This window comes from Symphalangus syndactylus, chromosome 6 (assembly GCF_028878055.3).
Source record: "Symphalangus syndactylus isolate Jambi chromosome 6, NHGRI_mSymSyn1-v2.1_pri, whole genome shotgun sequence".
Classification (NCBI taxonomy): domain Eukaryota; kingdom Metazoa; phylum Chordata; class Mammalia; order Primates; family Hylobatidae; genus Symphalangus; species Symphalangus syndactylus.
Window position 1 is genome coordinate 132,035,913 of NC_072428.2, and position 25,543 is coordinate 132,061,455.

Sequence of the window (25,543 nt, forward strand, 5' to 3'; positions counted from 1 at the left end):
TAGCTGGTTTCAACTGGTTGAGCGGCGACCGGAAGATGAGGTGGAGGGTGCTGGTATGGGGGGTGGTTCGTCGGCCGGATCAAAGTCCGGAGTGGAAGGAGAGGTTGGTAGCTTGAGAGCAGCGATAAGGTGTTGCAGCTTGCAAGGGAGGCAGAGGTTGGGTTTGTCCCGTAGAAGAAAGAAGCCATGAACGTAGGAGATCTCTGCTCATTTTCCTGTTTGCTCACAATAGTTGTAGAGATCCCGGAGAAGGTTGGGATCACAGGACCCATAAGTGGGCCATCTGTTTTGGTTGTCTAGGGGGTAGGTGGGCCAGTTTTGAGTACACAATTTAATGAGGTGTGTATGTTTGAGATCAGCAGCCAAACCAAGGGCTGATAAGTTATTTAAAAGGCATTGTAAGGGAGAGTCGGCCGGCAGGGATGCAGAGGCTCCCATTATGAGAAGAGGGGGTTTATGGAAATATATGGCAAAGGGCTGGGCAGGGTGTCCCCTACCAGCCGATGACCATGCTGTGAGTCAGACCCTTCGAGTCGGTCGTCACTGAAACGAAAGGACTGAGGGCCTCTAGGAGGCTGAGGGCCGTGGGCCACCTTGTACCAGGATTTTTGGAGCGAGAAAGTGGAAGGGGCCTAGGCCTGGCGAGTGAGGAGGAAAAGGAGGGAACCCTGCTCCCTGGAGGCCGAGTCTAAAATAGGATTTACGGCAGCCGTGTGGGCGGCCGAGGCGGGAGCCGGTCGACTGGTGTCGGACACCGGAAGGAGAGACTTACCGAGATGAGGCCGGTGTTGGGCATAGAGGTTAGCGAACAGGAAAATGAGCGAAGACCAGCCGGGGTCTGGACTGAGCCCGAAAGGGATCGGGGTCCCACCGAGGGGGGTGGGGAGTCCCGATCTGAGTCACGGCACCAATGAAAGGGGCCGGGTGGAGACCAAACTACACCGGTCGCGGTCAAGAGATCTTTATTGGAGGTATCGAGCGGCACCACGCAAGGGGAAGGAAGAGAAGAGAGAGAGGGCTGCTGGTGTGCTGGGTTTTATATCCCTTGGGCCTACGTGGATTGGGCTAGGGGCGGGCCCAAGGGAAGGTGGGAGATGCTTCTTTCTGATTGGCCCTCCTTTGGCGGGTTCAGACAGTGCCCGGTCAAGGAGGGGAGAAGAACCCGGAATAGGCCCCATCTTAAGGTACGGTGCCATTTTAAGGTACCCCATGTTACCTAACAGAAATCATCTGAAAATTTAACATGAAAATACTCTCCAAGAAATGATTTATCTTGAATGAAATACTATATTTGACAATTTCATACTAAAGGGATATTTTAGGGACCCCTAATCCACCCACAGTTAATTACTGGTAAAATCCACACAGATAAAATTATTATTTTCTACAAGGATTTTATTCCAGGAAGGGACAACACATGAAGTCATGTTCCATGTAGGAGGAGGAAGGATGCACACTGGGCCTCATCTGTCCCTTCTGGGCTCTGCATTCAGAATGGACTCTTCATGTGGGTCTGGCTTTGACAGAGAGTTTGAGGAAGCTCTGTGGGCAGCGTCTTAAGGAGTGGCTAGCACTCCTCTGAGCATTTTGGGGAATGCACACCTATAAAACAGAGCAATATATTCTTGAATGCACTATTACTCCAGTGGCTTGGGAAAGGGGAAATGTCAGAACGGCAATTACAACACACATAGAATGCTTACTATGGCCTATGTATCATGCCAAATGATTCACATGCATTATTTCATTTCTTCCTCATATCTACGCAACTTCACTCCAAAGAACATGCACCCGTGCAGCTTCCAGAGTCCCCTATGGATACTTGGTCTGTGTGGAGGTGTGGGGAGAAGTAATATTCTTCTGGACTAAAAACTGAAAGAAGCAGATAATCCAGTGTTTTGAATCTATGTAGAAATCTATCTCGTGCTTATGACAGCCCTGGGCAGTTTCTTACCTGCAATGGTTCCCTATTGCTTGCAAAATCTTCTTGCTGAAATGAGATGCTAGAATCTCTGCATTGTGGCTCCAGTGTACTTTCCCAGAAGTGTCCCTGATTGTCTCACAACTGTCTTCTCTGTGTCTTTTTACTGCAGTTTCTAAAACAGATTCTGTTATTTCTTATCTGTGGGTCTGGCTAATGCTGCTCCCTTCGCCCAAAATATCTTTCCTTTTCTCCTTCCCTTCCCATTTCCACCTAGCTATGGCTTTGATTTCTTTCCTGTCCCTTCCAGCATGTGTATTCTCTGTCCAGTAGCATTTGTTGGTGCTATCTTCTCTTTAGCATCGTAGCTATTTGACTTCTCTCTGCTATGAGGTCATGGAGGAATCACGCTCATCTATGTTTCAGTGCAGGCTTGACCAGACTGCCTGGCTTTGCATTCTGGGTTTGCCTCTTATTAGTTACATAACCTGGGGCAAGTGGCCTTTTTGCCTCAGGTTTCTCATCTGTAAAACTGGGATAATAACAGTACTGACTGCATAGTGTGGTTACCAGGAAGAAGTTAAATAATGCATGGAAATCATTTAGCATAGAACATAGGCCACAGTACACACTCCGCAGATGTTGTTATTGTTATTATCATAGTGCCTTGTTTGTAGTACACATGTAATGACTGTATATTGATGGAATTGTGTGGAGGAAGTGGTTATTGCTATACTGTCTGTGGCTGGAAGTGAGGAGGCAGCCCCAGGGCTAATGCTTGATCCAGAGGTGGGGTCACAATGGTTAGGGTAAGGGTGGCGGCTGGGGATGGAGAAAAGGAATTTTTTTTTTTTTTCAAGACAGAATCTCACTCTGTCGCCCAGGCTGGAGTGCAATGGCACAATCTCGGCTCACTGCACCCTCCGCCTCCCGGGTTCAAGCAATTCTCCTGCTTCAGTGTCCTGAGTAGCTGGGATTATAGGCACGCGCTACCATGCCCAGCTAATTTTTGTATTTTTAGTAGAGACGGGGTTTCACCATGTTGGTCAGGCTGATCTCGAACTCCTGACCTCGTGATCTGCCCACCTCGGCCTCCCAAAGTGTTGGGATTACAGGCGTGAGCCACCGCACCTGGCCGAGAAAAGGAGATATTTTAATCACATTCCAATCCTCACGTTTGCATAGTTTCCATGGCTCCCAAGTAGTCATGCTTTTCTAATATCTCCAAGCCCAGATAAGGCCATGTCACCAGACAGCAAGCCACTCCAGCACCACAATGATTATACCTTGGTCTGGCCTGAACCATGTTTTTAAATCCAGGGACTTGGAGCTAAGCCTTTAAACTGCTACAGTCAGGCAACATCATAGATGTTGCGCAGGGTAGGTGTTCAATAATTTTTCCTTTGTAAACATGAATGACTGCCTGCTGTGTTCAGAATTCTGATTTGGGGTCGAATGAGAGATTGGCATATTTGAATGGGCCTTGGATTGGGGATTCAGGGTCTGAGCTCTTGCCGCAACTGTGGCAGATGCATACTAATCATATTAATTGTAACTGACATTTACTGAGTATTTACTAAGTAACATCAAGTCTTTTACTCACATTATTTTGTCTAGTTTATAAATTTATTGGATAGGTAGTATTTTAGTCTTCATTTAAGTTAAAGAATCCGAGACTTGGTTGCTTAAGCTCCCCCAGTTAGTAAGCAGACCTGGGCTTTGCAATTCAGGCCTGCCCTGTTCGGATCTGGAACTCTGAGTCACCACCCACACAAGCCTCCTATTCCTGGGTCTCAATTTCTTCTTCTGTAAAATAAGGAGGCTATGCTCAGTGATTTTTAAAGTTCTTTAAGGACAATACCAAACAACTCAAGTCACATGTCTTAGGAGCTTGGTGGATGTGCATGTGGGTGGCAGTTTAGACATTTGCTGCCTTGGGGCCATTGTGGACTTCAGTGAGATCATGTAGGCGAAGGTCTTGTTTTTATTTATTTATTTTTATTGAGGCAGGCTCTCACTCTGTTACCCAAGCTGGACTGCAGTGGCATGATCACAGCTCACTGCAGCCTTGACCCCCAGGCTCAGGTGATACTCCCACTTCAGCTTCCCAAGTAGCTGGGACTACAGGTGTGGACCACCACACTCAGCTGATTTTTTTTTTTTTTTTTTTGAGACGGAGTCTCGCTCTGTCGCCCAGGCTGGAGTGCAGTGGCGCAATCTCGGCTCACTGCAAGCTCCGCCTCCCGGGGTTCACGCCATTCTCCTGCCTCAGCCTCTCTGAGTAGCTGGGACTACAGGCGCCCGCCACCCCGCCCGGCTAATTTTTTTTGTATTTTTAGTAGAGACGGGGTTTCACCGTGGTCTCGATCTCCTGACCTCATGATCCACCCGCCTTGGCCTCCCAAAGTGCTAGGATTACAAGCGTGAGCCACCGTGCCCGGCCACTCAGCTGATTTTTTTAGTTTTTGTAAAGACAGTTTCTCCTTATGTTGCCCAGGCTGGCCTTGAACTCCTGGGCTCAAGTGATCTTCTCGTCTTGGCCTCCCAAAGTGCTAGGATTACAGGTATGAGCCACTGCTTCAGACCCAAGATCTTGGCACTCGGCCAGCCTCCACGCATGCCAGTTTTCCTTTCTCTCCTCTTTTAGCTATAAATTCTTTGATTCCATGATGCCAAAGAAACACGGCAAGTCAGTGTTCCCACAGTGGTTGGTGTTCACTGATGGTTGGTGAAATAAGAAAAGTAACGATAAGGAAGTAAACTTTTCAAAGAGATAAATTGATTCAATTTTGATTGTCTGTCTGTGTCTACTGTGAAATGACTGTGATAAGAGATAGTGATTTTTGTTTGTATTTTCCAGATGATATACACGGTTTATAAATTTAGGTCTCTTGGCCCAAAATTTTTCTGAATTTTCACTAGCCCATAAAGACAAATGCCTAGAAATAGCAGTAGCTGAGCAGGACTTTTTAAACTGTGTGTGGTAAAACAGCAATTGTTTTAAAAATTTCCAATATATCACAGACTGTGGCTTTTGTAAAATTAAAACTAAATTACTCGAAAAATAAAAAAAGCATGTACAGATACAAGCTCCATTTTTTAATTATCAAGATCAATGACATGAAATGATTCTGTCCAATTGTAATGCAAGCCTCTCAACACTTATCTTCAATTTCTGTGCTTATTTCTCTGGAAGCTGACAACCACAGGTTCACAGATAACTCTTGGAGTATCACAGAGTGGGGAACTCTGCCCTACTTGGAGGAAGGTCCACTTAGTAATAGAGCAAAGTTCTTAACCTGGGGTTTGTAGATATAATTCTGAGAGCCTGTGAACTTGGAAGGGGAACATATTTACATATCTTTTCTTTGCTAAATTCTAACTGAAATTTAGAGTTAGGCTGCAAACTACAGTGGTGTTAGTAGTACCTATGAATTTGATTTCAAGAGAGGTCACAGTTACTTTCACATTATATATTTAAAACAATCTCAAAATATTGTTTACGCTTATCATGTTTTTGAAATTGCAATCACTATTAGACATATTGCTTTATTGTTAGTATATCATTAAAGAGGCACGAACTATAATTTAAAAAATATTAGAGTAACTGTATTTCAATGTAATTGATTTTCTTTGTATCTCAGCTCACTGCAACCTCCGCCTCCTGGGTTCAAGTGATTCTCTTGCCTCAGCCTCATGAGTACCTGGGATTACAGGCACGCACCACCATGCCCGGCTAGTTTTTGTACTTATAGTAGAGACGTGGTTTCACCATGTTGGCCAGGCTGGTCTTAAACTCCTGGCCTCAGGTGATCTGTCCACCTCAGCCTCCCAAAGTGCTGGGATTACAGGTGTGAGCCACTGCACCTGGCCTAAGAATTAATTCCAAGAGAAGTTTATAAGCGTGTCTCAGCTCAATAAGTTCTTCTTGCCCACTGCCCTCCAAAAAGATCAATGAGAACAGCAGGAATTGCAGTAAATAGTTGAATAATCACAGGGCTGGCCAAACGAGAGCAGAAAAACTTCTTAATCCCCTCTCCCCCAGGATTCAAAAGCTAAGGTTTGTAAAGGGTACTTTGGTGGGCATGGGGCTGGGGAACTTGTATAATTGATTGGCGGGGAATGAAATCACAGGAGCACCTAAAACTGCCTTTGTGCAGCTGAGTCAGTTCCCAGGAGGAGTGTGTGTATTGGGCGGGGGTGCTCAAGACTAGGTGGTGTCTCTTGGTTTACTGAAATGCTAACAAATATCTAAAAGACCAGTTATTTAGGTTTCACAATAGTGATTGATATGGTTAAGCTTTGTGTTGGAACCCAAATCTCATCTTGAATTGTAATCCCCATAATCCCCACGTGTCATGGGAGGGACCAGGTGGGAGGTGATTGGATCATGGGGGTGGTTTCCCCCATGCTGTTCTCATGATAGTGAGTGAGTTCTCGCGAGATCTGATGGTTTTATGAAGCAGTTTTTCCTGCTTTTGCTCACTCTCTCTGGCCTGCCGCCATGTTAAGAAGTCCCTGCTTCCCCTTCCACCATGTTTGTTTCCTGAGGTCTCCCCACCCTTGCGGAACTGTGAGTCAACGAAACCTCTTTCCTTTACAAATTATCCAGTCTCAGGCATGTCTTTATAGCAGTGTGAAAACAGACCAATACAGTGATGTTATCTTTGGTCGTTGGGGAAGTTATAAATTTTGTGACACTGGTTATGTGACTGGGGCAGTAAGCAACTTATAGAAAAACAAACTAAGCCATGGCAGGACATTGTTTATGCCTATTCTTTAGCACAGTCCAAGCCCCTACCATAATTCCAACCTTGCCTTATGAATGTGGCTTTAAGCTCCAGGCAAGGAGGGGGATCATTTTCCCTTGACTCCAAGTTTAACTATAAACTAAATCCCTCTCATAGGTTTCTTGGCCTTTGTACTAGAATAAGCAAAAAGCCAACCAAAAAAGCCAACCAAAAAAAAAAAAAAAATCCCCCAGAAAACGTAATTTAGCCTGGGAGGTTAGAAGCAAGATGGAGTCAGTCATGTTAGATTTCTCTTATTTATAGTTCTGCAAAGGCAGTTCAAGAGTCACCAGACTGTTAAAGATTTCCATACTGCAAACAAGCTTAAGGACACCTTAAAGAAGAAAGAAGAAAACTATTTTTAAAACATTTTTAAAACAACTTACTTCCATCACAATCATCAGATTGTGCTGCTAAACGTCAATGAGTTCCTGAGAGATTCGGAGTCACTGCAAGAGACCAGGGCTCTTTTGGAATCTTGGGGTCATTGATTTTTTGCTCTTTATCATCTCCAAATTGTGTCTGTGTCCTCTTACCAGACATACAGGGTGTCCTCACCACTGATTAAACATTCAGTGCCTGGAGGGGATGGAGTGGGTCATGGGAACTGGCTTTTCCTTCCAAAAGTCTTAGGGATGTCCTTCTTAGAGCAAGACCACAATTACTAATTAACTAAAAATTCTGATCCCGGAAATAAAAGCTGGCCATTCGTTTGCATTTGAAAGCCATTAACGTTTTCTTGATAGGTCAGTAAATAGTTACCAGATCTTTGGTTGCTTTGGTGGACTGTGCTCCTCTGCTTTTATTGCTAAGCCATCCTTCAGACAGAGAGGGAGCGGCTGCAAGAGGTAATGAGGTATGTTTGTGAACCTTGGGTTCTTTTACAGTTACAGATGTGTTTCTACAAGTGTGTGTGAATTTGAGTTGATCTCTTTTAGTCAAAATGCCCTTGTTGGCCGGGTGCAGTGGCTCACACTTGTAATCCCAGCACTTTGGGAGGCCGAGGTGGGGGGATCACGAGGTCAGGAGGTCGAGACCATGGTGAAACCCCATCTCTACTAAAAAAATACAAAAAATCAGCCGGGTGTGGTGGTGGGTGCCTGTAGTCCCAGCTACTCGGAGAGGCTAAGGCAGGAGAATGGCGTGAACCTGGGAGGTAGAGCTTGCAGTGAGCCGAGATCGCGCCACTGCACTCCAGCCTGGGCAACAGAGCAAGACTCCATCTCAAAAAAAAAAAAGCCCTTGTTAATTTGTTAAACACAAAGATAAACAACACCAATAATAAATCAAAAATTATGCACATGCATACACATGGAACAAAATTCTCATTTATCTTTTTTTCTTAGTGTGTGTATATTCTTCTGAACTAAGGCTGGATCTATAAGCCTGATTGTAGTGAAACCTATGTGTTTGTGTGTGTTTCTGTGTGAGGTGTGATGAATTATTTAATACTTAGGTTGGGGTAGCAGGCAGAAATTCTTTCAGATTCTGGAGATGAAGTGAGAGAAATGAATAAAAGGAGTTAGAATTTGGGAGTGAGATTAGAGCATTTTCCCTCTGAAAGGATGTGGAGTTGTGATTGAGAAAATGTAATTGAAGAACCAATTATAGTCAGAAAATTGAGAAATCTATCACTATGCTTATGGGTTTGGTGCCTCTGTTGATCAAATACAGAATAATTTGAGGGGATAGTCTAAGGATGTGTGTAAAATATTGGGATGCATTTATGAGTTGGTGTGCATTGGGGAGTAGGAGAGGTTTCCTGTGGAATCTGGAAGGAGGTCATAAAGAGAAAGGTAGGGTATCTGTCCTGGCAGTCATGTGCGGAGTAGAATGGGAGTGCTCGTGGGAAGAGGAGAAGGTGATACATTGTTGTTGGCCCTTAAACTTAAAATAAAAACTTAAAATAAAATACTTAAACTAAACTTAAAACTTAAAAAAAAGTTGGATCCTTACTAGCTGCTAGAGTCTAGCTAGACACATGCAGGCATTTCTTTTCTGACTGATTACAGAGGTGGGAAGGGAGAGTTACTCTTGGGGAAAGACAGAGAAATTGAGACTAATCCCCATGGGTCTCCCTGAAAAAGGATACCACTAGGCTCTTGATGCAGGATCTGATCAGTGGCTTTGCTGGGCGAGGAGGACTTCCCAATGTCCAAACTGTCTATAGTCTGGGCCCTGGCATGGGACAGTAAGTGTATGTCTGTAGGTGTGCAAAGAGGGGGTGAGATGGAGGGGGTCATTGGTTTGTTGTGCTGGTAGGTCCCTGTGCTACCAGGGACCAAATGAAGTGGGACGCTAAATTTAAGACAGCTCGTTGCTGTTTCACTCACACTTTCACAAGATGCCAATGATTATTTTTTATTATCAGGCATTCCCTCACAAATACATTTTAACGAGCTAATAAAATTACTATAAAAATTGTTCTATAAGCATGGAATGGAACTAGAAGAGGAAATTTTCCACTTAAAATTGGTTCAGGTGGCAGCTGTGGAATGTGATGAGAAATATAAGCCTTTGCACACCCTGTTGCTGGGCTCAAGGAGGAGTTAGCTGTCTCCTAGAGATGATCCCTTTGCAGTTCAGATGGGGAAACTGAGACCCAGAGGGGTTAAGTGGTTTTTCCAAGGTCACACAGCTGGCTAGGGTCAGAGCTGACTCTTAGAGCTCTCACTTTGGGTGTGACCAGACTTGCAAGAAAAAAGCAATTCATTAGTTTACTTATCCCTTCCCATTCACCAAGCAGCTGGGAAAGGATGGCCCAACCTACTAATATAGCCCAGTATTTTTGATGAATAGCTATGGCTTGCTGGGGTCCTCTTTGCAAGTTGTTCTTGGTCTATCTACAACGAATCCTCTTTTCCACTAGATCTCATGTCCTGTGTTAGCAAAGGATTTTAAAAGAATGGCTTAGACCTCCGTATACACATCAAACACTGACTATAATGCTGAAAAGAGGACAAATATCCAGTTTTTCCAAATTAATTTAGATAGCCATTTTAATAATTTGGGCCCCCATGTGGTTTGTCTACTTTGCCTAAAGAACTATAACGGTACCAGGACAATGAGCGTTGACAATTATTCATATACTAAATAATTCAAGAAGAAAAAAATTCTATTTCTTTTTCATAATGTATATATAGTAATAATTCTTTTTTTAAATTTTACTTTAAGTTCTGGGATACATGTGCAGAATGTGCAGGTTTGTTACACGGGTATACGTGTGCCATGGTGGTTTGCTGCACCTATCAACCCATCATCTAGGTTTTAAGCCCCACATGCATTAGGTATTTGTCATAATTCTCTCCCTCCCCTAGCCCTCCATCCCCTGACAGGCCCTGGTGTGTGATGTTCCCCTCCCCATGTCCATGTGTTCTCATTGTTCACCTCCCACTTATGAGTGAGAACATGTAGTGTTTGGTTTTCTGTTCCTGTGTTAGTTTGCTGAGAATGATGGCTTCCAGTTTCATCCATGTCCCCGCAAAGGACATTAACTCATCCTTTTTTATGACTGCATGGTATTCCATGGTGTATATGTGCCACATTTTCTTTATTCAGTCTATCATTGATGGGCGTTTGGGTTGGTGCCAAGTCTTTGCTATTGTAAATAGTGCTGTAGTAAACATACGTGTGCATGTGTCTTTACAGTAGAATGATTTATAATCCTTTGGGTATATACCCAGTAATGGGATTGCTGGGTCAAATGGTATTTCTAGTTCTAGATCCTTAAGGAATTGCCACACTGTCTTCCACAATGGTTGAACTAATTTACACTCCCAACAGTGTAAGTGTTCCTATATATATAGTAATAATTCTTACATTTCAGTAATTTTTTTTCTGACCAACCTAATTACAATTGCAATCCCTACCCCAACATTCCTCATTTACCCCCCACTTTTTCTCCATATACTTATACAGTATAACCTACTGTATATTTATTTATTTTGTTTATTGTCTCTTTTTTCTACTCATGGGAACGTAAGTCTCATGAGGGCAGGGATTTTTATTTGCTTTGTTCATTGTTGTATAGTCAGTTTTTGAAAGAATGCTTGGCACATTGTAGGGACTTAATAAATCATTCATGAATGAATAAATAAACTGCAAGCAGATTTCTTTCTTCCAGACATATAGTTTAGATAATGATGAATGAACATGGCAAATAAGGCACATCAGTGGCTTCTTCTAGGTCTCCCAGATAATTTAAAACACTGCTGTGGGCCATAAACTTAATGTGTTTTTATTTGATAAAACTATAATCTCACAGAAAGCCCAAGCTTGTGTACACTGTGGGGCATAATAGCATAGAATATAGAGTAATGGTTAAAAGCCATGGCTGTGGAGTCCAAAGCGCAGGTGTTCAAATTGTGGCTTTGCTCCTTATCAGCTGTATGACATCAGGCAGGTTATTTGATGTTTCTGAAGCTTAATTTTTTCATCTGAAAGTGAGGATCGTAGCCATAATTAACTTGCAGTTGTTATAAAAATGGCATGTGACAAATTATGGAAACCTCTTAGGATATCTGCTCAATCACTGTTAACCATTATTATCATTAGCATTAAAATTACGTAATTATATATTTGTCCTATGAAAAATAGTCAGAGATTAAGGACAGATTGGCAAGTAGCAGTTTTTTGAAAAACATTTTTAAAAGCACTTAACCCTATTTAAATTATTTCCTTTTTTATTTGCCTCTTGCCATTTTTCCTGACCTTAGTTTTTCTTCAATTGCATTTCTAATTGAGATAGGAAGCTCACCATCAAGGGTTCTATAATGTAGGAAGTAAGGTCAATCAGGTAATGCTGGAGGTTTGTTTTTAAGGTTTAAGGAAACCTTTCTCTTGTATAGCTAGAAAATAGATATTATTGTTCCGCAGAGTAAGTAACCATATTTGAATATATGGAGCAAAAGCACTATTGATAAACAGCAAGCATGTTTTTTAAAAAATGCTAATGATATTTTATTAAAAAGTCATATTTACCTATGCATATTAGTTATCTATTGCAGGGTAACAAATTACCTTACAATTTTGTAGTTTAAAACAACAAACATTTATTATCTCCCAATTTACGTAGGTCAGAAATATGGGGGTGGGTTAGCCGAGTGGTGCTGATTTAGGGTCTCTCATGAATCCAGCTAAGATGTCAGCCAGGACTGCAGTCATGTCAAGGCTTGAATGGGGATAGAGGCTTGCTTTCAAGGGACCTCACTCAGATGGCTCTTAGCAGAAGACCTCAGTTCTTTGCTAGAAATTTCCATAGTCCTGCTTGAATGTTATGTTGGCAAATGATCCAAGAGAAAGAGCAAGGAGGAAGCTGTAATGCCTAGTCTTGGAAGTTAGATGCCATCCCTTCTCCATATCCTATCTGTTGAAAGTGAGTCACTAAGTCTAGCTCATCCTCAAAGGGTGAGGTGGTGGGGACTCAGCCTACCTCTTGAAGAGAGGAGTATCAAATAATTTGTGAAATTAAAAACACCTGCCATGTCATGATTTTAAGTAACATTGAATTATATTTTACTTCACTTATTTACTGAGTGCTGTCCCTATGGATATTTACACTGTCTTCAGTCTTTTGCTATTACATGTAATACTGTGATGAAAAAGCTTTATTTGTATGTACATTGATTCCCAAATGTGTAAGTGTATTTATAGGATGAATTTCTATAAATGCAATTGCTGGGTAATGGGCATGAGAAATTTTAATAGTTTTTGCCAAGTCTTAATTGAGCGTAGGGTGTTTATAGTTTGACCAGAAATCGGTGGGTGTTTCTTCATAGTGTCTAACATAGTGTGTTAATAAACACTTGGAAAAAAATTAAATATTATTATAAAAAGCAATCTCACATCCTACAACTATTAGTGTCTACCAAAGAGGAGACGTGGTCACTTGGATAGACATTCTAACTACTCTTCTTATCAGTGAACATAAGATCACTCTTTGCTTTATTAGTTAATTTAATTATATCAGGTATGAGAGGTTATTAATCTTTATGGAATTTAATGAGCAAGTTTAATTTTATAGGATTTCTTATGAAGCTCTTTGGAATGTGAGATAGTGGAGACAGTCATGGTAAGAAAGACTAGAATTGGAGTAATTTATTCTAGAAAACATAGGGCAATCCTTGTTGTAGAGCTGCTTTCACAGCTCCATTTCCTTTTGCATAGTAAGAGGGCATTACGTTGACTAACAGCAGTTTCTTATCAATGTATGAGAAGTAAATCCTTCTTATTCAACCAGTCCTTGGATAAATGACTAAGGAAGGCTGCTTCCTACTGAAGAGAATGTGGGAAGAAATGTTGATTGGGTGGAGAATGAGACTGCAAGGAAATATCAAACAATTCCTAATTTAGGGAGTCATGAATTAAGACCTCACAGGAGAAGAAAGGGGATGTTCTTTTTGAGTAAAGAGAGTATGATTTACAAGGCAGCCTGGGAAAGCAAGGGTTGGTGGGTTGGTGGAGAAAGTAGGCCTTGTATAGGCAAGACTGCAGCTATGGCTCCTCTTCCCGGCTTTCTGCACCTATGTCCCAGGCCATGCCTGAGTCATCCAACACATGGGGCCATAAAGCACTTAACGGAGGTCATACCAGAGCAAGCCAACCAGGACAGCAGTCAGCATTGTTCTTCAGCTGCTCCACCAGAACACCAAGTCGGGTGTGGTGACACACTCAGGGAAAGTGGGACTAACATATTTTGTAGGAGCATTCTGTTTCTTACCCAGGACCCACTATCTGTCTTCTCTTTGGTAAATAATGAGACCTATGCTTTATGACTTAGAATATTTTTATTTGATTTCCACAATAAGAAGGTGGCAATAGATAATAACAAAAGAAATTGTAGTTTCATTTTACAGATAAGAAAATTGAGACTCAAGAGTATTACATAAATTGTTTCAGCTACCACAGCAAAAAATGGTAGGGTTGAGAATCAAGCTCAGGGATTCTCATGCTCTATTTAGCACCGCCCTCTGTTCTGAGGAGAACTTGGGGATAGAATAAAAAAAAATAAGACACTAATGAAATGTTTAGCACATGTGTCTTTTGTGAAAGGGAGAAACAGAGTAGTGTGAGATTTCTGTGACTCACTTGAAAATGACTTTTAAAAACTAATATAGAAGCCAACATCACCCTGATACCAAAGCCAGACAAAGACACAACAAAAGAATAAAACTACAGACCAATATCCCTTATTAACAAAGATTCAAAAATTCTTGACAAAATACTAACAAACTGAATCCAACAGCACGTGAAAAAGATAATACACCACGATTAGTGAGTTTTATTACAGATATGCAAGGATGGTTCAACATGCACAATTCCATAAATGTGATTCATCACACAAACAGAATTAAAAACAAAACCCATATGATCATATCAATAGATGCAGAAAAAGTATTTGATAAAATCCAGCATTCCTTCATAAAAAATACCCTTAACAACCATGTCGTAGAAGGACCATACCTCAAAACCATGAAAGCCATTTATGAAAAACCCATAGCCAAAATCATACCGAACAGGGAAAAGTTCAGTATGATTGAAAGCATTCGCCCTAAATGGAGAGAAGACAAGGATACCCATTGTCACCACTCATATTCAACATAATACTGGAAGTCCTAGCTATAGCAAGCAGGCAATAGAAGAAAATAACAGGCATCCAAATTGGAAAAGAGGAAGTCAAATTACCTCTGTCCACTGATGATATAATCTTACACCTAGAAAACTCTAAACCCTCCAAAAGACTCCTAGATTTAATAAATGACTTCAGTAAAGTTTCAGGACACAAAATTAATGTACAAAAAATTAGTAGCATTTCCATACACCAATAACAATCAGGCTGAGAACCAAATCAAGAACTCAATCCCATTTACAATAAAATAAAATAAAATACAATACAATACCTAGTAATACATTTGACCAAGGAGGTCAAGGATCTCTACAGACAACTATAAAACACTGATGAAAGAAATTGTAGATGACACAAATTGGAAAACATCCCATGTTCAAGGATTGGAGGAATCAGTATCATCAAAATGACCATACTGCCCAAAGCAATCTACAGATTCAGTGCAATTGTTATCAAATTACCAACATTATTCTTCACAGGTTTAGAAAAAACAATCCTAAAATTCATATGGAACCCTGAAAGAGTGTAAGTAGCCCAAGTAATCCTAAGCAAAAAGAATAAAGCTGGAGGTATCACATTACCTGACTTCAAATTACTCTAAAAGACTATAGTAACGCAAACAGTACAGTACTGGTAGAGAAATAGACATACAAATCAGTTGAAAAGAATAGAGAACTCAGAAACATAGCCACATACCTACAATCAACTGATTATTGACAAAAATATGCACTGGCAAAAGGACTCCCTGTTCAATAAATGGTACTGGGAAAACTGGAATGTCATATGCAGAAGAATGAAATCTCTCACCATGTACAGAAATTAACTCAAGATGGATTAAAGGCTTAAATGTAAGACCTGAAACTATAAAATTCCTAGAAGAAAAATCTAGGAAAATCTCTCTGGACATTGGCATAGGCAAAGAATTTATGACCAAGTCCTCAAAAGAAACCACAACAGAAACAAAATTAGACAATAGGGGACTTAATTAAACTAAAAAGCTTCTGCACAGTAAAAAAATAAAATAGAGTAAACAGACAACCAACAGAATGGGATAAAATATTTGCAAATAATGTATCTGACAAAGGGTTAATATCCAGAATCTATAAAGAACTCAACAGGAAAAAGACACATAACCCCATTAAAAAGTGGGCAAAGGATGTGAACAGGTATTTTTCAAAAAAAAAAAAAAAAAGCATACAAGTGGCCAAAAAACATGAAAAAATGCTCAACATCACTAATCATCAGAGAAATGCAAATTAAAACCACAAATGAGATGTCATCTTACACTGGTCACAATGGCTATTATTAAAAAGTCAAAAAACAACACATATTGGGGAGGATGCAGAAAAACAGAAATGCTGATACAGTTTTAGTGGGGATGTAAATTAGTACAATCTCTATAGAAAATGGTATGGAGATTTATCAAGGAACTAAAATTAGAACTACCCTTCAATCCAGCAATTCCACTACTGAATATCTACACACACAAAATAAATTGTTTTATCAGGAAGACACCTGCAATTATATTTTTATTGCAGCAGTGTTCACAATAGTAAAGTCATGAAATCAACCCAAGTGTTCATCAACAGATGATTGGATTAAAAATGTAGTGTACATATATGCCACGGAATACTACTCATCCATAAAAAACAATGAAATCATATTTTTATAGCAACATGGATAGACCTGTAGGCTATTTTTTCTGCGTGAAAAGACCCAGAAACAGAAAGTTAAAAACTGCATGTTCTCACTTATACACGAGAGCTAAACAGTAAGTATATATGGACATACAGAGTCACAGACACCGGAGACTCCAAAAGGAGAAAGGGTGGGAGGGGGGTGAAATACTACCTATTGGGTACAATGTACACTATTTGGGTGATGGGTACACTAAAAGCCCAGTCTTCACCACTATGCATATAAATCCATGTAACATAATTGCATTTGTACTCCTAAATCTATAAAAATTAAAATCAGTACAAAATATTTTTAAAAAGTGAAAAAAATGCTGGTAGGAATATCATAGATCTTCTAGTTCAATTTATTTCCTTTGTAAATGAGGAAACTGAGAATGAGAAAGCTTAAGTAAATTTTCCAAGGTAATCTAGCTGGTTATTTTCAGAATGAAGATGGCAAAAAAGAGAATTAACTAGATTTAAATTCTCCTGGAAGATGCTATATCATCTATGTACCATTCTTGCTAAAAAAAAAAAAAAAAAAACTTAAATCTGATAAAAACTCTGAAGCTAATAATTAATTTACAGGAACTATAAGGGTAGAGAAACATGTTAGCATGCGTGGAGATGTAATCAACAAAATCCAGATTGCAGGAAAAATCTACAGAACAAATTCTGTTAATTAAAAAATACATAACAGATATAAACCAATTACAAGATATAAATCTTACTTGCATCCTCAGGAGAGTAGAACAAATTATAAAAGTTCATCAGACAATGAAAGAAATTTCAAAATTGACTAGATATTTGATGACAGTAAAGAATTGTTATAAACATACGTTAGGCGTGATAATATTTTGTCTTTTGCAAAATTTCTTATCTTTTAAAGAAACATACTGAGTATTTTTAGATTAAAAGACATGAGACCTGAGATTTGCTTCAAAGTAATTCAGGGGTAGGGAGAAAAGTGGGCCAGAATAAAGACAGAATGAATTGGCCATGAGTTGATAATTTTTTAATTTAGATAATGGGTGCTTGGGCGGCTTGTTATAGTATTCATTGCATACATTTGAGCTTTTCCATTAAAAATCTTAGTAGTTATATAGTAAATCAAATTCACATCTAAAATTGTTTTCTCTTACTTTTTAGAGATGGCAAGAAAGAAGCTGAAAAAATTTACTACTTTGGAGATTGTGCTCAGTGTTCTTCTGCTTGTGTTGTTTATCATCAGTATTGTTCTAATTGTGCTTTTAGCCAAAGAGTCACTGAAATCAACAGGTAAGAAGTAACTCTGGGGCTCTCTCCATATGCTGTTCTTATTAGAGCAAACCTTCATCAATGGCAGGAAAGTAATGCTTTCATGCTCATGTGTGTGTGTGTTTGTTGTGGGGGCTGTTAGATGTGTGTGTTCTATGTGTTTTGGACAGCTCAGTAAATATTCATTGTAGGTTTAAGTTCTGATACTTTGATTTATCAATTAATACATTGCAGGATTCCATAATTGACATTTTAAATATATTTGCCAAATTTCCTTAAATAAGTCTAATTCTGCTAAGAATGATAATTAACAATATCCTTATGTGAAAGGCAAGCGAGTATATGAGAGACTTCAAAAAGTTTGTGGAAAAATAGTAATACAGAAATAGAAAGAAAGATAGAAAGATAAAAATTAAAAAAAACTTTATTTCTCAGTGTAAACTCCATCAAGTTCAAGGCATTTTTGTAAAAGATAATACCAGCCATTTAGTCCATCCATAAGTACTGAGGGTCCTGGGAATTTAACCTTTTTAATGCACTTTTTTACATTATTAACTGAAAAAAATGAGTGCCCTTTGTAGATTTTTTTTTTTTTTAATTAGGAAACTAAAAGAAGTCAAAAGGAGCCAAATAGGAACCATAAGGTGGATTTCCCATCAAAACTCTTGCAAAATTGCCCTTGTTTGATGATGAAATTAGCAGGAGCTTTGTGGTGGTGAAGGACTCTCTGTGAAGCTTTCCCGGGTGTTTTTCTGCTAAAGCTTTGGCTAACTTTCTCAAAGGACTCTCATAGTAAGCAGATGTTACTGCTCTTTGGCCCTCCAGAAAGTTAACAAGGAAAATGCCTTGAGCATCCCAAAGAACTGTTGCATGACCTTTGCTGTTGACTGGTCTGCTTTTGCTGTGACTGGGCCTCTTTCCCCTCTTGGGAGCCATTGCTTTGTGCTTTGTCTCAAGGCTCGTACTGGTAAAGCCATGTTCCATCTCCTGCTACAACTATTGGAAGAAATACTTCAGAATCTTGATCCCCACTTGTTTAAAATTTCTGTTGAAGGTTCTGCTCTTGTTTGCAGCTGATGTGGGTGCAACAATTTTGGTACCCGTAGAGTGGAAAGTATGCTCAACTTTCATTTTTCAGTCAGAACTGTGTAAGCTGAACCAAGTGAGACATCTATGGTTTTGACTATTGTTTCTGCCGTTACTTGTCAGTCCTCTTCATTAGGGCATGACAAAATTAATTTTTATCTTCACAAATGGATGTGGATGGTCTGCTGCTGTGGGTTCATCTTCAGTGTTGTATTGGTCCTTCTTAAAATGAGTTATTCCTTTGTAAACTGCTGATTTCTGTGGGTCATCGTCCCCATAACCTTTTTGTAAGTATCAGTGATTTCACCATTTTTCCACCCAAGCTTCACCGTGAGTTTGATGTTTGTTCTTGCTTCAATTTTAGCAGAATTTATGTTGCTCTGATAGGTGCTCTTTTCAAATTGATGTCTTATCTTTCCTAGTGCCTCAAGCTAAGTCCTGTTCAGACATGTTGTAACAATCTACTGTGAGTCTATTTTAGTACCAAAAATATTTGAAATTTATAAGTAGTTTTTTCATAATACATATTTTTCATGGACTTTCTGAAGACCCTCATCTAATCAAAGTTTTTTTGTTTATTGAATTTTTATATCCTCAAAAGGAGCTGGATTATGCTGAGTTATCCATGGTTTCTTATCTGATTCATCTAGGATCAACTTCCTAGGAGAACCAGGCAATCAAGGGTTAACCTGTGGCTTCTCTGCCCCTCCTACCCCATCCCTTGTTACAACAATTTCTACTTTTTGTAGAAAAAAGTCCCAAAGGTTGCTCAACTCTTAAAATTATGTGATTCTAAAGATGTAACTAAAACCATTATGCAGACATTGGCACAATTTGAATTTGAAACCCCCAATGAAAAGAAAACCAATCAAAAGACACTGTTTTGTCTTAATGTCATTATTAATTTATTGCAGAATACCTTCAAGAAAGCTCACCTCCTTATTTTAGGATACAATAAAAATACCTTTTCTAATTTACTGATTTTTAAATCTGAATTCAAAGTTCTCTAGCCCTTAGGTAAGTCCTAGCTGTCAGTTTTTAGAGTGGTGGGCTTCCTTTACATCTTTTGTCATATAGGACTTTGTATTTACAGAAGAATGGCGTTGCTCAGAAGCATTCTTTGACCTGGGGATTGGCTGTTGACTGAGCAAGCAAAGCTGAGGTTACTAATTAGGATGGCACTTGTACTGCACATGTTCTGTGTGCCCTTGCTGCTGGGGTTGGAAATAAAGAATCAGATCAGAGGTCTGCAGACTTTACTGTAAAGGACCAGATAGTAAATATTTTAGATTTTGTGGGCCATGCAGACTCTGCCATAATGGCTTAATTTTGCCCTAGTAGCACAAAGCAGCTAAAAACAAACGAGTTTGTAATTGTGTATAATATATAACGTGCATGTGTGTAATGTTCCAGTAATACTTTGTTTGTAAAACAGGCTTTGACTTAATTTGGCCTGAAGGCCATAGTTACTGACCCCTAGACTAAAGGAAGGGTGGTCCCCACCTTCATGAGCTTCTAGTCTAAAGGTGGAGTCCTTGCTCTTATACATACTATCTTGTAGGGGAGGGAGTTGGGAGTAGAAGGAGATGATATAGAGATACACAGAGGTAAATACAGTCAGCAGGAACAAAGTGACGTTTTATAAAGTGAATGCATAAATTTTGAGGTCATCAGAGTGAAGCCTACTCAGTAGTGGAGTTAATTGGAGGTGTTGAGAACTATTGAATGTCTGTGAAATTAAATTTGTCTAATGGTCTTTTTATGTTTGCTTTTGGTATAGCCCCAGATCCCGGGATAACTGGTACCCCAGATCCTGGAACAACTGGTTCCACACATCCTAGGACAACTGGTCCCCTAGATCCCGGAACAACTGCTACCACTCCTGTTTCTGCTGAATGTCCAGTGGTAAATGAATTGGAACGAATTAATTGCATCCCTGACCAGCCACCAACAAAGGTTTGAGTTATGAATTTTGTTTCCATTTTAGAATTTATGCAACTTGATAGTTTATTTTTTTTTGTTTTTGTTTTGTTTTGGTTTTCTTCATTAATGACTCTCAAGAGAGGTGTTTATGTTGCAGCTATTAGTGGCTCAGGCAAATTAACCTGTGTCCATGCTTGTATGACAGTGCAGCTTCGGGAAAGGAAGACCTGGAAAATCCCCTTGGGTTGCCAGCTTCAGCAAATAAAAGTGCGGTTGCCCAGCCAAATTCAAATTTCAGAAAAACAATGAATAAGCTTTTAGTATAAGTGTTTCCTGTGAAAGATTTTGGGCTTACTTACTAAAAATGTATTTGTCTTTTATGTGGCCACACTACATGATTACTAGTTCTTTCTGACTCTGTTCATGCCCTGTATGTCTCTCCTTCTCCTTTCAGAATTTCCAAAGCTCATCTAGGATCTACAGTAAAAATTTATACACGTGCACAAAACATTATTTAAAATAAGGACAAAGTTTCAAGAGCTATGTTTTAGAAAGAAGAGGGTAATTAATACCAGATTAAAAACAGTGCAGACATCTGGGCATTTACCTTAGCCCAGTGTTTCTAGATTATCGGCTGAAGTCCAGCTGATTATGATGATTATAAAGTATTTTGCCCACACCCTATGTTTGGTGTGCCAAATTTACAGAAAGTTGATGCACATGCATTTACTTTCCCTGTCATATTGTGCAGGTTACTCAATAGCTCACTTGAGCTGTACTCAATAGCTCACTCATTACTTGGAAGCTCACCTAGATTATTACATTCTCAGTATGTCACGTTACTGCAACACTCCATCTTGTCACTGGGTATTGGTGAACTTCAGATCCAGCCATAGTAATGTTTCTTTAGTGCTTTATTGTAAGATCTTTTGATAAATACTGTGGTATCAAGATTGAAGTTCAATAAATGAACTTTGGCTTTGCTACATGTCATATCTAACTGAATTACTCCACGGCCTTGGCATTTATTAATTGGCATGCTCCTTTTTCGCTCAGCCAGAGAGAAATACTGGCACATTCAATGATTCATTTTCTTGTAGAAGGTACATCTTAGACCTTTTGTTGTATGTTTTATGAATCCTGAGAGCTGTATGCTGATCCGGATTGTTGTTGAGAGCTGAGGCTATGGATAATGATGTGTTTGTATGGTGTTCACATCAAAAGGAATATAGCTGAAAGAGGATGGTGGGAAGAAGTTATGAACACAACAGATAGGCTAGGCAGAATGTTCTGGTGTTGAAGCCATTGCTATATAATTTTATCATTCTTATCATCTGTCCTTCAAGATTATATGTAAAAGAACTAAAAGAATAACTTTCTCTGCAGATGATTCTTGGTTGTAAATACCATTGTTTCATTCTCCCAATTATGGGAGGGAATCCTTTTCCAGTACAGGAGGAAGTAATCTACCAAGCCAGCCTGACACCCTGAGTACTCTTGGGAGACTCTTCTTTGGAGAGAATGGACTCTAGGAGTCCCCTTCATGGATCTTAGAAAAAAAGATCACTCAATTATCTAACTCTAGTTTGGATCTTTAATTCTGGGCTTGAAGCTGGTTGGAAGGCATCTTCACTGAATCCCTTCCTATCACATCAGCTGAACTCGTTACCTCCTCACCAAATCTGCTTTTCCTTCTCAGCTACCAGATTTCTGTTAGTAGTTCTATTCAGCTTCTAGTTCTTGAAGCAGAAACAGCAGAACTTCTGCTTGGCTCATCCCTTCTATCCCTTTGGCCAGTATTCCATGTATTTTTAAATATTTTCCTTAACAGTATTTTCCAGAAGAGGCATTTCATTTCCATTCTTGCAGCCATCCCTAGATCATCATTTCCGCCTGCTTGGGTTGCTCCAGGTGCCCCCTGGCATCCCTTCTGAATTCCATTTCTCCCATCCATTCCGTTACATGTGCGATTAGAATTGCTGTTTTTTACATCCAACTTTTGTTATTATTTCTACCCAACTTCAGTACATATAGTGGTTTATTACTGTATGTTGAGCCAAGTTCAATCACTGTCTTCTATCATCTAAGACCCTACCTCTGTGCCTCCATAGGTTCACTTAGGCTATACTTCTATGCAGATTTTAAAGACAACTCTCTACACTTACTCCGAATCTTTGAATTCTAAAATCCTTTCCACTTTCCTGATGAAGTCTTTTATCCCCAATTCCAGAACTCAGAGGTGAAAGATCCCATTGATGGCAGGGAGCAGGAATATTTCATCAAATTCCAGATATCCAGCTTAGGAAAGAACTGATAGTTAATATTTTTAAATCCTTTGATTTTTCAGGGCTATAAAGCCCTGTGTAAACATGGGAGAGCAGGTCACATGCTTAAAGATGAACCCGCATGCCCAAAGTAAACATTGCAGAGTAATTAAGCTGAGAGAAATTCACAATTGTTTTCCAAGGATAACAATAACATAAATGGTAATCTGAATAATTTGAGAGGTTACCGTATTTCTTAATCAGAAGTTTTGTCATCTTTTACAGCAAACACACTTGGTAATTGTCTACGTATTACTCATTTATTTGGCTTATGATATCCTTTTCCAAATTCCAGTTTATTATCAATGTGTTGGGGATCATGTTTTATGATATAGCAGCAAGGGTATTGCATTTTGCCAAGATCATTGTGAGTCTTCACCTTTAAATTACTCTGTGTTTACACAACATCAGTTAATAGCCATTATATGGTGCTAGGAAGAGGAGTGAGCCCAGATAAGAGCTTAAAGTCTTAAAAGACTTAAGTTTATGTTTGGCACCTTGAAATGATAGTGTAGCCATTGGACAAGTGAAAGGATGTAAGGGAAGCCAGGTTATTGAGTTACTCAGTTCTGGCTTTGCTTCTGGAAAGTTCTTTGACTTGATCAGTAAGACACATTTTCTTATAAACTGTGAAATCCTTCTAAGTAAAATGAGACAGTATGTGCTCAGCTAAACATACTCATTAAACATTCGATTAAATGACTATTGAACACTATACTAACCTCAAAATATTTTAGAATAGTGATCTTTAAGGTTCTGGCAAATGTTTCTCTGAAAATTCACCACAGTCTGATTTGGGGGACTAGAAAGACTGGATTATGGGAATGGCAGAGGTGGCAACTTTGTTTTAAAAAGTCTTTGCTGTTAGACTTCACCTTGAGGTTAAATGAAGTGGCCAGCATAACAAGCTAAATTTCAAAACCTGACTCAAGATGCACATATTATAAAATAGCCTACAATTAAGATATTTCAGAGTCAAGACTAATTTTATTCATTTGTTTGTTCAAACTTGCTGCACATAAAACAGCTAGAGAACATTTTGATGAATAGAGGGTGATTTGAAATTCCTTTATCATCAAGTGCTTTCAACTTCTAAAATTCCTGCTCTATTTGAAGATGGGATACTTTGTCTCATTCTACTCATTTTCTTCATGTGGAGACTTTCTGGTTCCACCTTTTTTGTTCACAACATCAGGTTCTTCTGTGCTGCTATAACAGAATGCCCAAGACTGGGTAATTTATCAAACACAGAAATTTACTTATCATAGTTATGGATGGAGACTGGAACGAACAAGACCAAGGTGCTGGCATCTTGTGAGGACCTTCTTGCTGCATCCTCACATGGCGGCAGGTAGACGGCAAGAGACAGCCCACTGTCTCCTTTATAAGGACACCTAATTCCCTTTGTCTGGGAAGAGCCTTCATGGCCTAATCACCTCTTAAAAGCCCCACCTGTTAATACTAATATATTGGCAACACGTGAATTTTGGAGGGGGCACATTCCAGCCAAAGCACCAGTCTAACTGAAATTGCTCTAAGTCTTCTATTTTCTTAGACTTCTGTTTTCTTAGGGCGTAGCTTCTCCATTTGTCTACTGAATTACAACCTATCCAAACTTAGTGGTTTGCAACAACAATTGTTTTATTATATCTAGTGATTTTATAAGTCAGAGATTCTGCCAGGGTTTGGCTGAATGGTTCTGTTCCACATAGCATTTACTGGGATTACATGATATGGTGGTATTCAGTTGGTGGCTGATCCGGTCTGGAGGTTTCAAGATGAGTTTACTCACATACCTGGTACCTTGGTGAAAATGGTGGTAAGGCTGACTGCACCCTCTTCCCTTCCATGTAGTCACGGAGTCTCTCTTGGTACTCTCTCCAGCAGGGTAGCTGAACTTCTTACATGGTGGCTCAGTGCTGCAAGAGACAGAGGCAAAAGCTTCCAGTTCTCTTAAATACCGCACCTAAACCAGCATAGCATCACTTTTGCTGCATTTTGTTGATCAAATCAGTCTCAGGCCGGCCCAGATTCAACAGGAACAGCGACAGACTCCACCTCTTGACACAAAGGGTGTTAGAGAACTTGATGGCCATTTTAAACAACTGCAGAGGAATGCTTATTTTTTTTTTCAGAGTAGCATAAAGGCTGCTATTAATGGTGAAGGCTGTGGTGACCTGGACAATACAGAACAGAGCAGGATGGGGTGGCACAGGTTAGAGGAGTAAGCACTGGGAATAGGGTGGGTGGCAGAGCTGAGTGACTGAGGTCTAACGCGAATTGTGAGGAGCTCCTCCTGTTCCCTCCAGTGGCAGGAAATGGCTGATGCCACTGACTCACTCAAGCTGACTCTGCCTCAGTCTAGGATCGTGTCTTTTTAACCAGCTTGCATTTGTCCTTGCAACTTTGCCCTCTGTCTTTCCTGGAGGCTGCAGTTGCTGAAGTTTTGATTTTCTTTTTTTTTAAATCTTAGATCTGCTGCTTCCTAATGCCCTAAAGGTTTATGCATTTCAAGGTGCCTGTAATCTTATCAGTAAATTATTTTCACCCCATATTGTGGAAAGACATAGGGAATTACTTCCGAGAAAGTTTCTGGTTGATAATTGATTGCACGTTTAGAATAGGCTTTTGAGAATCTAGGGTGGCAATTTCTCTTTTTTATATAAAAATATGTGAGAAAATATTTTTAAAACTAAAAGGCCCACATGCTTACTACAGAAAATGTGTTAGGAGAGAAAGTCTGTGACAGATTCCTTTAGGTTTCTTCTGGTTCTTCTCTCTACCCATTACACTGATCAGCCCACAAGCACCTGGGGCTTCTCTGTTTTCCTGTAAGAGTAGGAATCATGGATTATCATTTAGTAGTTTTCATTTTACTACTTTCTGTTTGCTTCTCTTTTTCTCTATTTCCTGTTCTCTGTCCCAGAAATTCTGATTTAATT

General features: G+C 39.7%; 1 protein-coding gene across 1 annotated transcript in view; it reads left to right on the forward strand.

Annotated features, from left to right (window-relative positions):
* Positions 1 to 25,543, forward strand: part of MGAM (maltase-glucoamylase) — a 239,787-nt gene that overhangs the window by 118,993 nt on the left and 95,251 nt on the right. Inside the window, exons 5-6 of the mRNA XM_055284278.2 lie at positions 17,161 to 17,289; positions 20,135 to 20,310. Coding sequence (XP_055140253.1) covers positions 17,163 to 17,289; positions 20,135 to 20,310 — 303 coding nt within the window. The 5' untranslated portion in view covers positions 17,161 to 17,162. The remainder of the gene's footprint in view (positions 1 to 17,160; positions 17,290 to 20,134; positions 20,311 to 25,543) is intronic.